Genomic DNA, 14,866 nt, shown 5'->3' with positions numbered 1-14,866 from the left:
ATAAAAATAGAATAATATAAATATGCTTGGGACATACATTGGGCAGCGGAAAAAATGAGGGAGGCAGGCAGACGAGTAGGGTCTGCAGTGCTTCAGTAGACAAATGCAATAAAAATAAAAATCCCTAGTAGTCTAGTGACATCCCCTCGTGACCCCACCCCCAAACTGAATAAAATCCCTAGCTTCTAGTGGCCCCCTTTCCTCCCTCCCCCCCAACTTAAAAAATTCTCTTATTTGGCAGGGTGACCTCAGCTGGTGCATCTCAGGGTGCACCACACGGGGTCAGGGGCTGCCATTTTTCAAGATAGCAGCGCCAGAGACAGGAGCAAGCAGGCATAGCTCTTGCCTTGTTAAGGAAACCTGGGGGGGGAGGTGAGAAGGTAAGAGATATCAAAAATTAATATTTTTTAAGTCAGGAAAAAGGAGATTGGGTCAGGAGGGAGAGGAACCACTAGACTACCAGGGAATTTTATTTTTAATCTTGGGTAAGGGGTTGGGTCAGATCAGGGGAGCCCCCTAAACACCAGGGACCAATGCAGAAAGCTATAAGAGGTAAGGGGGTCAGGATAGGGGGAGAGGAGTTTACCCCTAGACCATCCCCTCTCAACAAATCCTTCTACTCTGCCCTGACCTTGCAAAATTCTTTTTTACATTGTGTGTTAATCAAAACCCATATTTTCCCTGCATTGCTATGGAATTGGTAATGACCACATTTGCATTTATTTTAATGAAGTGTACAGTCATGTTTATTATACAAGTTAATACCCGTGCTCAACCTCATTTTGCATTGCTTAGCCATTAACTTTCATGTAAACCCCGTGGCTGACTCATAGTAGCTTTCTGCATCAGCCTCAGAGTAGGCCAAGAGGCTTTTATATGAATACAACTACTATGATAGTGTTATATTAAAGCAAAATATTCCAGCACTACCAGTTTGAATTTTTTATTCAGTAGACTAGGACTTTTTAAAGGAAGTGTGCTTTCAGAACAGTTGTCTGAAAAAGCTCATTTAAATTGGGTTTAAATCAAAATTTAGAAGTTCCTCAGTAAAAGCAGGAGCGAAAATGAGCCAAGGAAGATTTAGAAGAGGGAGGGTAAAAAGGAGGAGGAAACCAAAACAGTGGAAAAGATGGTGTATAAGAGGCCAACTGGAATTTTCAGAGTGTCTCTATACATCCCAGCACCATCTGAAGCACCTGAAGCCAAAGGTGCAGTGGCGTAGCCAAGGGTGGGCCCAGGCCCATCCACTTTGGGCTCAGGCCCACCCAGTAGCAACATACCTATGATGTGGCTGGCAGGGATCCCCAAGCCCCACTAGCCAAAAACTCCCCAACAACTGTCCTGCCTGCATACCTTTTAAGTAGCAGATCTTAGCCTGCAGTGAGCAGCGACTGATACATACTGCTTGCACTGGCCCCACAGCCTTCCCTCTGATGTGTATTAGCTGCTGCTCGCTGCCGGTGAAAAACTGCTATTTACAAGGTATGCAGGGGAGGGGGATATTTGAGAGACCATATGGCATGCAGGTGAGCGAGGGAGAGACCAAATCACTTGTTGGACAAGGCAGAGTTCTTCTGCCCACCCATCTTGGGCCCAGGCCCTCCCAAAATTGGGTGTCTGGCTACGCCCCTGCAAAGGTGTCTTAAAAATAAGAACTCACTGTGTTTCCTTCATTTTCAGCTTGTCCCGGGGAAGCAGGTGGATCTAACATCTCTTTTTCTGTCATGCTGAAATAAGGAGAATTTCAATTAGAGCACTACCTTGGGCAGACTTCGTCTGGCTTTCCAGGTTCCCCGAAGCAACGTGAACATGTTCATCTTTATTTTTGAGAGCATCAATTATAGCATGTGGCTAGTGACATAAGCGGCTCTTTAAAAATGTAAGCTATGGTCTGATGCTTCAAACTACAGTGTGAGCTCTCTTAGAACTGCCAAGTTGAATCAAACCCATTCTGTCATGGACCTTGGGCCATGGGTACACATTTTCTCTCTCTCTCTCTCTGTGATCTTGCACAAATTACTTTACCTCCCTTTGCCGCAGGTTATCTAATCAGTGGGTATCAACACTCAACAACATAATAATCTATTCCTTTGCAGCTATTCCTCACCACGTTATACTCAATCTATCTCCCTTTTTATTAAGAGTAAGTGAAGTAAAAAATGTTCTTCGCCTGAAATAGGAGTTGCTTTCCAGATACTGATTGGGCTGGTAGGGATGCCTGATGGCAAACAGTACAGCAATAGCAGCACTGCAATTGTTAGGGTATGGTTTTAGTTGACATATTTGTTCTAGGGAAAAAAAAATACTCTGCAGGCTGACACCTTTCATTGGACCAGCATAAGAATTGTCCCAAGAAGGTGCCATACAGAACCTAAGTGGGGCCTAGTGCAAATACATTTAGAACTTTTCATGTGCTCTGCATTCACAAACAACTTGCCACTCCTCTGAGAGAGAGCTGGTATAAAGATGGGGCCCATCACACCACAGGGCCTCCTACTGCCGTGGGCCTACTGACCTAAAGATGGCCCTGAACATGTGGTTGCACAAACTTCATGTTCATGTTCACCTGGCTGGTTCATAAAGCAATGCTGTTTACCTGTAACAAATGTCTTCTATAAACAGCAGGATTGATAAGGCACACAAGTGGATGATGTCATCCAGTGGTACCAGGAGAAAAGGCGGCTGAGGGGAGATATGATAGAGGTCTATAAAATAATGAGTGGAGTTGAACGGGTAGATGTGAAGCGTCTGTTCACGCTTTCCAAAAATACTAGGACTAGGGGGCATGCGATGAAGGTACAATGTAGTAAATTTAAAACGAATCGGAGAACATTTTTCTTCACTCAACGTGTAATTAAACTCTGGAATTCGTTGCCAGAGAATGTGGTAAAGGCGGTTAGCTTAGCGGAGTTTAAAAAAGGTTTGGACAGCTTCCGAAAGGAAAAGTCCATAGACCGTTATTAAATGGACTTGGTGAAAATCCACTATTTCTGGGATAAGCAGTATAAAATGTTTTGTACTTTTTGGGATCTTGCCAGATATTTGTGATCTGGATTGGCCACTGTTGGAAACAGGATGCTAGGCTTGATGGACCTTCGGTCTTTCCCAGTATGGCAATACTTATGTACTTATGTACCTACTCTCCCATAGCTTAGAACGTAGTATAAAGTTCCAAGTATGTGAAGCCTTTCCCATACATAGTTGTCTCCTCAGCAATTCAGTTAGTTCTAAAAAAGTTGAAGAAAAAAACAGCTCAGAGAGGTGTGTAGGATTGTGCTACAGGCAGTGGCGTTCCTGGCCTGGATGGCACCCGGGGCGGAGCGCCATTGCGCCCCCCCGGGTGCAACACGCCCCCTGCTAGATGACACCCCCCTCTCCGGCGAAATGAGACCCCCCACCCTGGGTGCACGCCGCTGGGGGGGGGGGTGCCGCGGCGCGCGTCTGCTCCTCCGAGTTCGCTAAACCTGTTCCGGGGCAGAGGGAGCTGCAGTGAACGAACGAAGTTTAGCGAACTCGGAGGAGCAGGATTGCGCCGCAGCACCCCCCAGCGGCATGCACCCGGGGCGGACTGCCCCCACCGTCCCCCCCCCCCCCCTTGGTATGCCACTGGCTACAGGTGACCAACATTGCTTTTTCTGTCAACAAGCAGGATTCAGTCTGTCACACAAGGGGGTGACTCCCAAGCTTAATCAGCGGAAACTGATGCTACAATGGTGCAAAAAGGGCATCGACAGCTAAATTGGGCGATACCACCACTGTAATATTAGGCACAACTGAAGGGGGAGGGCAGAATATCAAAGGAAAAATATAGGAGTTTTGGCTTCATTGGAATTTACACAGTAACATAAATAAATGATGGCAGATAAAGACCTGAATGGTCCATCCATCAGCCCACCAGTCACCCTCATCATCAATTCATGATTAAACCAACAATGAACGTGATCATGGCCATTCTTTGGCGTTTCTGGGACATAGACCGTGGAAGTTCGCCTGGCACTGTCCTTACGTTCCAACTACTGGAGTTGCCATCAAAGCCCACTCCAGCCTATCCAAATTCATCTTGTCATTTGTACGACAGACCATAAAAGTCTGTCTGGCACTGTCCTCACATTCCAGCTACTGAAGTTGCTGTCGAAAAGCCCTTTCCAGCCCATCCTATACCAGATTGCCACATATGGGACACAGACCATACAAATCTGCCTGGCCCTGGCCTTAATTCTTCACAGATGCAGCCGTCATCAAAACACCACTCGGCACATCCACACACATGCAGTCATTTAAGTTCTGGGGATTTTTTTATGCCATCCCATTTTCTAAATAGGTTCCTCTGTGTTCATCCCATGCCTTTTTGAATTCCGTCACCGTTTTTATCTCTACCACCTCATTTTGGAGGGCATTCCAGGCATCGACCACCCTCTCTGTGAAAAAGAATTTTCTGACATTACTCCTAAGTCTACTACCCCACAACCTCAGTTGATGTCCTCTAGTTTTACAGTTTCTCTTTCTCTGGAAAAGATTTGTTGCTATATTAATACCTTTCAAGTATTTAAATGTCTGTATCATATCTCCCCTGCCCATTCTTTCTTCTAGGGCATACATATTCAGGTCCTCCAGTTTCTTCTCATAGGTCTTTTGGCACAGGGCCCATATCATTTTTGTCACTTTCCTCTGGACCCCTTCAAATCTTTAGCAAGATACGGCCTCGAAAACTGAACACAATACTCCAGGTGGGGCCTCGCCAACTACTTGTACAGGGGCATCAACACTTCCTTTCTCCTGCTGGTTATGTCTCTCTGTATGCAGCCAAACACCCTTCTGGCTATGGTCACTGCCTTATCACACTGTTTTGTCACTTTCAGATCCTTGGACACCCATCGCCCCAAGGCCCCTCTCCCTGTCTGTGCATATCCACACTCTCCCCAGCCCTGGCCCCTTTTCTTTTCCTGACGACTTCACATTCTAGGAGGCAAGACTTAAAACTGTAAGAGAAAACGCAAGACGTGGAGCAGTGGATATAGTATTACTGCAAAAGGGAGGATCTGCACATCTGAAATAATGCTAAGTATCTTTACAACCATAATATGCCACAAGCAATGCATGTGTATCGACTGAGAACAAAGACTGGAGTAAAACCACATAAAACAGCGTGTGAAGAAAATCAGCCTTTATTAAAAGGACTCAACATGGTCACCATGTTTTGGCTTTTGTTTTAAGCTAATTTTCATTTTCTAATCTTGTTTTCCAGCCATGCTACAGACTTATGTATTTATTTTTGTGGTCACTACTCCTTTCCCTTCTTATAACTGATGTTTATATTCTCTGTATTCAGATAGATAGATAGATAGATAGATAGATAGATAGATAGATAGATAGATAGATAGATAGATAGATAGATAGATGTATTTAATGGCAATTACACTGTTTTATTGCATTATCTGTAAGGTTTTATCATCTTTCATGTTACTTGTTACAGCCTTCATGTATTTAGTAAGTGTGTAATGTTCATGTTCTAAATTATGTAGTTTATATTTGTTGCTTTTAGACCCCTGATGCAGACTTTTTAGCCCAAACATGGCGACCGTGTTGGGTCCTTTTAATAAAGGCTGATTTTATTCACACACTGTTTTATGTGCTTTTACTCCACTCTTTGTTTGTTCTTGTTCTCTTTTCCGTGAAATTTTTGGACTTCTTTTTTTTTTTATTGAGTAGCGACTGAAAAATAATTTTACAATAAAGCAGAATGAGAGGAGTCTATTCTGTAAGTACTCTTGCTGCTCTGACATTTATAGCAGGTTGCTGCTGTACTGTTTATCATCAGAAACCTGTGACAAGCTAGCTTAATGTATCTAAAATGTAAACAGCTGAAGAATGAACTCATAGGAAACAGCTGTGCACACCTTTTGTGTTCTACGCGCACACCAAAATCAATAGTCTTTTGAATAAGTGGAGAAACATGAAGAACTGAGTCCATTTTTATCAGGCTTAATCTTCTTTGTGAAGTTCAGTAGTAACCTAATGGATAGTGCAGAGGCCAGAGAAACAGGGGAACTGGGTTCAATTTCCACTGCAGCTCCTTGTGGGCAAGTCACTTAACACTCTCCATTGCCCCAAGTACCTGTATATAATATGTAAACCACTTGGATTATAACCACAGAAAGGTGGTATATCAAATCCCAGCCCCTTTCCCCTCGTATTTTGGGCATGGTAATTATGTGTCTACTTAAGTTTGGGGAGGGGGCCATTAACCCTCCATATTACACACATTCTCAGCCAAAAGACTAAGGACTCCATCAGTTCAGGGCCCAGACCTGGAACCTAATCAAAGTGAGGCTGAGAGGAACAGGCCAGTTTCTCAGAAGAGGCTGAGAAGCAATCTTTCCAGCCTGAGTAATCACAAAATAAAATCATTGCTGCTCTAAATTTCCATCTGGTCTTGCTGCACTCCATCACAGAACTCAGTTTAGGGTCTCTCACTATTTTAAGTTGCTGACAGGAGTTTGTCACAGGACTAAAAACAGACTGACACTGACATGGGTGGGGTGGCATTCCTAGAGTTTAAAAAGCTGGAAGTAACTTTTCAGATCTTTCCACTAGGTCTCATGGAGGTGTCAAACAAAAAGAGTGGGCTGTATGAGAGAGAAAGACACTCGTGTATCTTTAACCCACTCACCTTCTAAAACAGATTAAGAAACAAAAAAGTTACTCTTTGTACAGTTCATTCCACTAGAATCAGCACTTTAAATAATGGTGTAGCCATGCTACAGTGTGAAACCAGACACAACATTAGGACTTACCTCTAAATATTACTTTAGGAGTTGGTTAAATCCGAAGCCAGTGAAAAGCTGTACCCCATATATTTATTATTCCTTCTCTGGAGTTGTTGCTTTCAAACTGAAAAATGCACCCTCCAAAGTATCTAGATACTTTTGTCTCCCCCTTTTGCTGTTAAGGCAGAAGCTCCTGAACCTAGTACTGGGAGTGACAGAGTTGGAGGGAAACAAACAGCTGATCCCCTGGGCTGACAGTGAGAAATCAGATACTTCATAAGGACCACCAGCACATCAAGTCATTCAAGACTGCGAAGATAACGCCCACAAGGCAAACAGGAGAGAGAAACTACAGTACTGAAAATGGAAGATGGGGTTCAGTAGATTAGCAGCCAGGAACCAGGGGCCAGCAGGAGGATTCTACAATACAGAGGGGTTTAGGACCAATTTGATGGATTAGAGTAAAATTAGGGCAGAACAAAAACGTATAATGCCTACAAGGGTAAGAGAGTTCACACTAGTCTAGTCAAGTATGTTTGTCCAAAGATTTTGTTTCCCTTGTGCTCTGGAAGGGAAGAAAATTCAACATACTATTGCAAGCAAAAAATCTTATGCAAGAGCACCGTGAGACAGAAGTTAAAAAGTAGGCATAAAAATTGGGGTTACCATAATACCAAAAGCGTTAAGTTTAAGAAACGGTCAAAATTCTGGCCGTGCTTTCTGAACATTCCTCTCCCCCCCCCCCCCCCCCCCATAGACTCATTTTCCCTTGCTTGAATTACAAGAGATGAAATCCTTGAGGAAGAGCAGACACACACACACTCAAACTCATGCGAATGGATCAAAGCATGAGTATTTGAAATTCTTATTTTATTTTTACCCATTCCTTTAACCTGCTCCAAGGCATTAATAGGGATGTGCAGCATATTCTTCCGGGGTGGGGATGGGGATTTTTTGCTACTGTGCATTGCAGATGGAAGTGCAGAATTCTACAAAGGGTCTAGGAAGCACTGCTCCTCTCCATCCATCCATCTTCCCTCTCCCAGCACATGTACATGTGTCCTCCCTCCATAGCACCTGCCCCCACTTACCTCCTCCATGCCTCTTCCACCCCATAGAAACTCCTGACCCAGCACTGACCACCACTAGCAGAGAAGAAGGAGAGGAGGAGAAAAACAGCTGCAGGATGGGTCATTTCCTCCTTTGCTGCTCTGTTGATGAATGCAGACACTGAACCTCAGGGCTTTCCGGTGTTCCATGAGGTTCAAAGTTTGCTTTCAGTACCAAAGCGGCAGACAACGATGACACAACCTGATGCACAGTTCAGAAGCATAGCCAGGTTCAAGGCACGGGGGGGAGCGGAGAGCGGACTGCCGCCAGCACCTGTTTAAAATGTGAAAGATTGTGTACAAAATAGGCGCCAACACTGGCGAAAGTCCATTTGGGGGAGCGGATGCTCCCCTGGCACCCCCACCTAGCTACGCTTCTGGCACAGCTTCTTTCCTCCTCTGTTGGCCCAGGGGTTGCAGGGGGCAGCATCTCGTCTTGGGCCATCCATGTTAAGCACCGTGCTAGTACTTTTGCAGGTAAGTGTATATTTAAATGCATGCAAGTGCTAGTATTCTGAGTATTTAGGGGTGTAAAGGGTATATAAATGTGAGCTCCCCATCACAGAATTGCCTCTCTTTCTGCAGTGATGAGCCAAATGACCCAGTGAGGAAACATTAACAAAAACTGAATTTTTGTATCCTCAAAGAACCACTGATTAGCTGGAAAACAAACACATTTACAATTTATAAACACCTATAAGCCCTGGCCTTTCGGGTCACCCTAGGCAGCTGCCTAGTGTGTGCTCTGGAGCAGACAGCTGGTTGGGTATACAATATTTTGTTTTAGGGCATGGGCCAGGACTGGAGAAGGCTATGCTCCCCACGTTCACTGTCACTCAGATATCAAATAAATGCAGACCACACCATTGATGTGCTCTGAGCCACAATAATTAATAGTTTACTTCAAAAAAACAGGCACATGTTAAAACAAATCAGGGGCAATTATTCAGAGGCAGTTTAAATGAAGGGCAACCGAATTTTATACACAGACATTTCCTTCCACTTATCGTGACAACTGTACAGTTCTCCCAAGAGTATATTTACACTCCAGCTGTTCAGCGGCAGTTCAAGTATTAACAAAGAATTGATAAACTTACAGTTGTTGAACCATGTAGTACTAGTTCTTGCCACCTTTGAAGAGTTGGGAGGCTGGTATGATATTCAAATAAGCACTGTTTTGGTTCATGGACTATAGAAGTTCTCTTCTCCAAGCTGGTTATTTGGGACCTGACAATCTCTGCAGTATTTTTTGGTTGGTAATTAAAAGATGCCTGGTAGTACAGCACAGATGAGACACAGGTACTCTTCTCCTTCCAGTATCAGCCCACGTGTAACAAGGCGAATCCCCGATTTCCAGCCTCACACCACAGGCAAAACAGCAGGCCAAAGGTCACCCATCCTCCCCACATCCCACACACCCCAGGTTTTCCCTCTCATTTATAGATAAACCAAACCTCATTACCTTTACTCCTCAATCATACACAGGAAGTCTGCAGACTGTTAACCCAACATAGTACACCTGTTCATACCCATTTCAACCAATCAGGATGACTTTTATTCTCTGCAATAATTGTGGTGCTTTAGTTTCAAGGCCATTCATCTGGAGACTTAAAGCGTGTCCTATCTGTCTTCAGCTATCTAGTTTTAAACAAGAGCTCAGTAAAGTAATGCAAGAATTGGATGCAATTAAAGCAGCTTCTAGGACTGCACAGAAAAATAACTTCTCACCACTGCCTCAAAGAATAAAACCACATAAGAACAGATGGTTCACAGTAGGCTCAGGCAGACATCGTCATGTGACACAGAAGCATCCGCCCTCACAAGTGTTGCCACTAAAGAATTCTTTTGCTCCATTACAGCACTGTGATGCTCCTGAAAATAGAACTGAGGCAGAGGAAAAAGCAATAAAGTTGGAACAAAAAGACATGAAGGTACCCAAAGTGAAAAGACACCCCCAAATCACTAATGTTGAAACACATACCAGGAAATATAGATGGAAAGCGATGGCCACAAATGCTCGTAGTCTAAGCAATAAAGTTCATGACCTTCAAGCCCTGATGTTGGAGGCAGACTTAGATGTTGTTGCAATCACAGAGACGTGGCTCAACGGTTCCCACAAATGGGATGCAAGCATACCAGGCTATAATCTATTTCGGAAGGATAGAGAGGGTCGTAAAGGTGGAGGAGTAGCTCTGTATGTGAGGAATGATATCATGGCGACTGAAATGACAGGGACCTGGGGAAAGGAAGAAGCGATATGGATCACCTTAAAAAGAGATGATAGAACCTCTGTCCACGTGGGTGTTGTCTACAGACCCCCGACACAATTAGAGGAACTAGATAAAGATCTGATCGCAGATATTCAAAAATTAGGAAAGAAAAAAGAGGTTCTGTTGATGGGAGATTTCAATCTGCCGGATGTAGATTGGAAGGTTCCATCTGCCAAATTGGAAAGAAGTAGAGAGATCGTGGATGCTTTCTAAAGTGCTCTGCTGAGACAAATTGTGATGGAACCCACGAGGGAGGGAGCGACGCTGGATCTGGTGCTCACAAATGGGGATAGTGTGTCAAATGTCCGAGTGGGTCACACCTGGGAAGCAGTGACCATCAAACGGTTTGGTTTGATATGACAGCTGAAGTGGAGGGCGGCCACTCTAAACTCAAAGTCCTGGATTTCAAGCATGCTGACTTTAGTAAAATGGGGGAATACCTGAGGAAGAAGCTGATGGGCTGGGAGGACGTACAAGAAGTGGAAGGGCAGTGGTCCAGGCTGAAAGAAGTAATAAATAGGGCCACAGACCTTTATGTAGGGAGAGTAAATAAAAGCAAGAGAAAAAGGAAACCGATATGGGTCTCCAAGCAAGTGGCTGAGAAAATAAAGGCTAAAGAGTTAGCGTTCCAGAGATATAGAAAATCTCAAGAAGAGGAACACGGGGAGGAATACCGGATGAAACTGAAAGAAGCCAAGAGAGAGGTACGTCTGGCGAAGGCGCAAGCGGAAGAACAAATGGCTAGAAATGTAAGGAGGGGCGACAAAAATTTCTTCAGGTATATTAGTGAAAGGAGAATGACTAAAAAGGGAATTGTGAGACTAAAAGATACAGCGAACCGCTATGTAGATAATGATGAAGAAAAAGCCAATTTGCTAAATAGATACTTTTGTTCTGTTTTCACTGAAGAAAATCCTGGAGAAGGACCGCAAGGGACTGGCAAAAGTACACCTGAGAATGGAATGGAGATAGCACCGTTCACGGAAGAGAGTGAGGCATATTTTCAAAGCACTTTGGGAGGCTAAGTTCCATAGGTTTCTATGGAACTTTGGGAGGCTAAGTGCTTTGAAAATGAGCCTGAGTGTGTATCAACAACTTGGAAAGCTAAAGGTGGACAAAGCCATGGGACCGGACGGGATCCACCCCAGAATATTGAGGGAGCTCAGAGAGGTTCTGGTGAGTCCTCTTAAAGAGTTGTTTAATAAATCCTTGGAGTCGGGAGAGGTTCCGAAGGATTGGAGAATGGCGGAGGTGGTCCCTCTTCACAAAAGTGGTGATAGGGAAGAAGCTGGAAACTACAGGCCGGTAAGCCTCACTTCGGTTATTGGAAAAGTAATGGAAGCCATGCTGAAGGAAAGGATAGTGAATTTCCTGGAAGCCAATAAGTTGCAAGATCCAAGACAACATGGTTTTGCCAGAGAGAAATCGTGCCAAACGAATCTCATTGAATTCTTTGATTGGGTAACTGGAGAATTGAATCATCGACGTGCTATAGACGTAATCTACTTAGATTTTAGAAAAGCTTTTGACACGGTTCCCCACAGGAGGCTCTTAAATAAACTCGATGGGCTGAAGATAGGTCCCGAAGTGGTGAACTGGATTAGGAACTGGTTGACGGACAGACGACAGAGGGTGGTGGTAAATGGAGTTCGCTCGGAGGAGGGAAAGGTGAGTAGTGGAGTGCCTCAGGGATCGGTGCTGGGGCCGATTCTGTTCAATATATTTGTGAGTGACATTGCCGAAGGGTTAGAAGGTAAAGTTTGCCTATTTGCGGATGATACTAAGATTTGCAACAGAGTGGACACCCGGGAGGGAGTGGAAAGCATGAAAAGGATCTGAGGAAGCTAGAAGAATGGTCTAAGGTTTGGCAATTAAAATTCAATGCGAAGAAATGCAAAGTGATGCATTTAGGGAGTAGAAACCCACGAGAGACTTATGTGTTAGGTGGTGAGAGTCTGATAGGTACTGAGGGGGAGAGGGATCTTGGGGTGATAGTATCCGAGGATCTGAAGGCGACGAAACAGTGTGACAAGGCTGTGGCCGTAGCGAGAAGGTTGCTAGGCTGTATAGAGAGAGGTGTGATCAGCAGAAGAAAAGAAGTGTTGATGCCCCTGTACAAGTCGTTGGTGAGGCCCCACCTGGAGTATTGTGTTCAGTTTTGGAGACCGTACCTTGCGAAGGATGTTAAAAAAATGGAAGCGGTGTAGAGAAAAGCTATGAGAATGGTATGGGATTTGCGTTCCAAGACTTATGAGCAGAGACTTGCTGACCTGAACATGTATACTCTGGAGGAAAGGAGGAACAGGGATGATATGATAAAGACGTTCAAATACTTGAAAGGTATTAATCCGCAAACAAATCTTTTCCGGAGATGGGAAGGTGGTAGAACGAGAGGACATGAAATGAGATTGAAGGGGGTCAGACTCAGGAAAGATGTCAGGAAATATTTTTTCACAGAGAGGGTGGTGGATGCTTGGAATGCCCTCCCGCGGGAGGTGGTGGAGATGAAAACGGTAACGGATTTCAAACATGCGTGGGATATGCATAAAGGAATCCTGTGCAGTAGGAATGGATCCTCAGAAGCTTAGCCGAAATTGAGTGGCGGAGCAGGTGGGGGAAGAGGGGTTGGTGGTTGGGAGGTGAGGATAGTGGAGGGCAGACTTATACGGTCTGTGCCAGAGCTGGTGATGGGAGGCGGGACTGGTGGTTGGGAGGCAGGAAATACTGCTGGGCACACTGCAGACAAAGTCAGTCATTCTCAAGATCTGTTTGTCTAGCACCAATAGCACTCTATATAGCTAATATTTAAAGGGGCGTAAGTATGCTGAGGGGCACCAGGAGGGAGCTGTTCTGCCCTTTACCAAAACTTGTTTGACTTTGCTGACTTTCCCCTTTACTTTCACAATAAAGTGCTTTTGCGCCATAATTTATTACTTTCAAATACCAATCTTCAATACTGGGAGGGTTTCCATTTAACTGCCATTATGAATCTTGCAGTTAGTACAAGCAAATTGAAAAGGTCTCCCCATCTAACATATAGGTCTTTGGAAAACTCCCATACCTCGGTAATAGTAATTCTTTTGGGACATACAAATTCCTCCTTAAATCTGAAGTCAGGAACCTTGAGGTACAGCTAGATAGCACTTACACTGATCCACCCCCCCCCCCCCCCCCCCCCCACAAACTCAAGCCTTCAGGAGCTGCTTCTCTCATCTGCGTTAACTATGCTGTCTCTCTCCATACATTGAGAAGGTAAGTCTTGTCACAGTGGTTCATATCATATAATATCAAGAATGGATTACTGTAATGCACTATACATTGATCTGACTTCAAAGGGTTTGCAGCAACTCCAGCTGATTCAGAAAGCTGCAGCAAGACTGATAAGTTTGTAAGCAACATAATCACATCACACCATTTCTGCAAAACTTCACGGGCTACCAATACAGACTAAATTTGAAACTATGTCAAGGCCCTTAAAAGAAATGAGACAGAGTACTTGAACAGGATTTCTCTCCACACATCTCCAAGGTTGCTAAGATCCTCTCAAAGAGTATCCCTAGCCACACCCCCACCACACAGTGTGAAACCCGTCTTCTTTGGAGTAGCTTCCCCACTCTGGAACACACTCCCTGAGCTTTGCTCAATACAAGACTATCTCTACTAAAGGCTCTTCTCTCAAGCCTTTACTGGAAGAAGCAACTAACTTGGCTAGTCACACACACACAGACTAATGCTGGCTGTGCATATGGACCAGGACTTGCTTATCCACTCCTACCCTGAAATCATATTCATGCAACTTTCCTGACTTTGCATGCAACTTTAAGTTGAGATGAATCGACCAATGGGGACGGACAGAGTCTGAGACCAAATTTCAGAGGAGGTCATAAAACGTAGTCCTTTATTTGGAGAGAGAGGTCGTACCTTTACTGACCCATCAGGGCAAAGATAGCAGAAATAACCAGGAAATAACAGCAGGTAGACAAAGGACTCAAGCTTGGCTGAGAGAAAGAGGACGTCTTTACAGGACATAAGACCAAAATACCACTAAGTAGTAAAGCTTACACAGATGAGCAGGGGTGGCTACAGTACATATGAGACCACATTACACACAATGCATCGTTCACATACCATGGCAGGAAGTGACTGCAGCACTACAAATCCTAAGATGTGAGAATAGCATTTAACACATTTCAGAGCTATGCTATAAACCCAGTATAGTGCTGCCGGAGGGCAGAACATCCATAGCCAAACAGTCTTATCTTCATAACATGTCCCCTATACAGTCTCCCACCTCCGATGGTGGGCCACCTTATGTTGTGTTTAAGATATTTTATTTTACATTGTGTCAACATTGCAAGTAACATACTATAGGCATATTTTCAAAGCACTTAGCCTTCCAAAGTTCCATAGGTTTCTATGGAACTTTGGAAGGCTAAGTACTTTGAAAATATGCCTAAATATATTCCCCAAAACAAAACAAAATCTGCTGAAACAGAGACCACCAACCCCAAAAGGTGTCAAAATATCAAGCAGAAGGTGGTGTCTTCTCACAAACAACAAAAATAAAGCACAAAAGTAAACTTTATTAATTTTGAAATTTCCCAAAAATTCCAAGTGTCACGGGTATTCAAAATAAGGTCACAAACTCTCCTACCATAATGCATAATAGGCAGTCCATTAAGTACATAAGAATTGCCATACTGGGACAGACCAAAGGTCC

At 44.1% G+C, this 14,866-nt stretch overlaps 1 protein-coding gene across 6 annotated transcripts in view; it reads right to left on the bottom strand.

The window, feature by feature from the left end:
* STAC3 (SH3 and cysteine rich domain 3) overlaps positions 1–6,971 on the bottom strand; it is a 68,348-nt gene extending 61,377 nt beyond the window's left edge. For 2 of the 6 annotated variants that reach the window (XM_030196633.1, XM_030196634.1), the window contains exons 1-4: positions 6,795–6,971; positions 3,132–3,227; positions 2,597–2,672; positions 1,661–1,727 (exon numbers count right to left, since the gene is read on the bottom strand). In XM_030196633.1, the coding sequence (XP_030052493.1) occupies positions 1,661–1,727; positions 2,597–2,672; positions 3,132–3,195 (207 nt within the window). In that variant the 5' untranslated portion in view covers positions 3,196–3,227; positions 6,795–6,971. Of the gene's footprint in view, positions 1–1,660; positions 1,734–2,596; positions 2,673–3,131; positions 3,228–6,794 lie in introns of those variants that run through there. The other 4 variants (XM_030196636.1, XM_030196635.1, XM_030196637.1 and 1 more) reach the window with 3 other exon arrangements.
* Between the last annotated feature and the right edge of the window lie 7,895 nt (positions 6,972–14,866).

The sequence above is a fragment of the Microcaecilia unicolor genome, chromosome 3, assembly GCF_901765095.1.
Source record: "Microcaecilia unicolor chromosome 3, aMicUni1.1, whole genome shotgun sequence".
NCBI lineage: Eukaryota > Metazoa > Chordata > Amphibia > Gymnophiona > Siphonopidae > Microcaecilia > Microcaecilia unicolor.
Note: the sequence above shows the minus strand (reverse complement) of the source record. Positions and strands in the feature narration are given on the sequence as shown.